The 1,761-nt window shown below is 41.9% G+C and overlaps 2 protein-coding genes across 2 annotated transcripts in view; both read right to left on the reverse strand.

Moving 5' to 3' along the window:
* Nucleotides 1-1,761, reverse strand: part of LOC112139907 (NLR family CARD domain-containing protein 3-like) — a 385,294-nt gene that overhangs the window by 17,631 nt on the left and 365,902 nt on the right. The gene's annotated exons all lie outside the window — the stretch shown is intronic.
* The window catches only part of LOC112139898 (NLR family CARD domain-containing protein 3-like), an 8,838-nt gene that overhangs the window by 3,442 nt on the left and 3,635 nt on the right, over nucleotides 1-1,761 (reverse strand). Inside the window, exon 3 of the mRNA XM_024262747.2 lies at nucleotides 1,105-1,278. Coding sequence (XP_024118515.2) covers nucleotides 1,105-1,278 — 174 coding nt within the window. The remainder of the gene's footprint in view (nucleotides 1-1,104; nucleotides 1,279-1,761) is intronic.

The following is a 1,761-nucleotide window of genomic DNA, read 5'->3' on the forward strand; positions in this document are numbered from 1 at the left end:
TTCACGGAGGTTCTCCTCTAAATCAGGTGTTTAAACTCCTGATTTTAAAGCGTGTCTTCTCTCCCTCAAACTCTGTGGATCTGTCGGTAACAAACAGCTGCGGAGGAATAATCCCGTCGGACCGAACTATTTTCAATGTGGAGGAGGGGGGTCCGGTGACGACCTTTCCAAAACAGAATATATAAACATCGTTACCTTGACATTAAAAATAAAAGTATTCGCGATTATATATTGGTTATTGGTTTACTGAAATAATGTTTTCTGTTGTGTCCTTTTGTCATCATTCGGGGCCTCCGTGCCCCCCCTCTCAGTCTGGACTCCTAGAATCAGCCGCTCCGTAAGAAGAGGAAGAAGCGCGACTCTTCCGGGGGTTTCTCCCGTGTTCATTTAAAACGAAAGTTTATCGCAGTAGACTCATTTCACTATCGAAAAAAAGTAATATCGCAATAACGATAATTATCGTTTTATCGCCCAGCCTACCACGTTGAGGAAGCTCTGCATAAACCATAAATAATAAAGCATGAATATTATTAATAATAGTGAATTAGGTTTTTCAGCACTTCCTCTGATGCTCAGTGTTTACAATGTTTATCCATTATTCATTTACTCCTCAGTCATACTTGGTGATGGTAAGTTACTGATGAAGTCACAGTTGCCCTGGAACAGACTGACAGAAGTGTGGCTGCCAGCATGCGCCTACAGCCCCTCTGACATCACAGCTTGAGAAATGTTTGTTTTTGAGTAGCTAGTTTTCAGCTAATACTTGCCATGCTGTTTTATGTTTTCTGTTTTGGGGTGGCCATGGTGCAGCAGTAGAGTGGTCGACACCTTACAGGAAGATTGCAGTTTTGATTCACGTCTTGCACCTCCAAAGTGTCTTTGGGTGAGACACTGAACTACACCCTGCCTCTAGTGGGAGGTTGATGCCAGTGTTCGACAGCGGAACTGCCATCAGTGCAGGAATGGATGAATGGAACTATGATTGTAAAGTGCTTTAGGGCTTGGAGGAAGGTAGAAAGCGCTATACAAGTATAAGCAATAATCATTTAATGATTTCTAATGTGAGTTAAACATGGAAATGAATTGGGAGATGTGATACAATACCGGATAGTTTCTAGTCTCCAGTCTGGATCCTCTTGCTGTACCAACAGTAGCTTCATTCCAGCCTCTCCTGGATCATTGTAGCTCAGGTCCAGCACCCTCAGATGGGAAGGGTTGGACTTCACAGCTGAAGCCAGAGAAGCACAACCATCTTCTGTGATCAGACAACCTGACAGGCTGCGGACATACAACAGACATGGCAGAAGGTCTAAGAGAGCTGCAGTGAAGCTGAAGCTAACCATTTTGCATTCAGTGACATATGTAAATGATTTAACCTCAGCAACAGTCTAAACTTTGTCCAGCAAATATTTATAGAAGAGCAATATCTATCTATATGTCACATTTGATCCATGAGTAACAAGAGTGACCCAGAGCACAATAACTTATATCAGTGTTACCAAACATTAAAATGCACATTAAAAAAGTAAATACTTTTTCTTTTTGACTGTGTTCTGCAAAATTTGCATGCTTTAAACTGGAAATATTGCATGTTACAAAACTGCCCCAGCTTAAATCTTGTTAAGTGTGCCCCAACAGACAGTCGGAAAGTGTCTGGTAGAATTAATGTAATGTAGGCAGTGGCGGGCCGTCAGGGCCTGCAAGGCCTTCTCTGCTGGCCTAAAAATATCTGAATCACAGACTGATATTAATTATTATTTA

Source organism: Oryzias melastigma, linkage group LG2 (assembly GCF_002922805.2).
Source record: "Oryzias melastigma strain HK-1 linkage group LG2, ASM292280v2, whole genome shotgun sequence".
Classification (NCBI taxonomy): domain Eukaryota; kingdom Metazoa; phylum Chordata; class Actinopteri; order Beloniformes; family Adrianichthyidae; genus Oryzias; species Oryzias melastigma.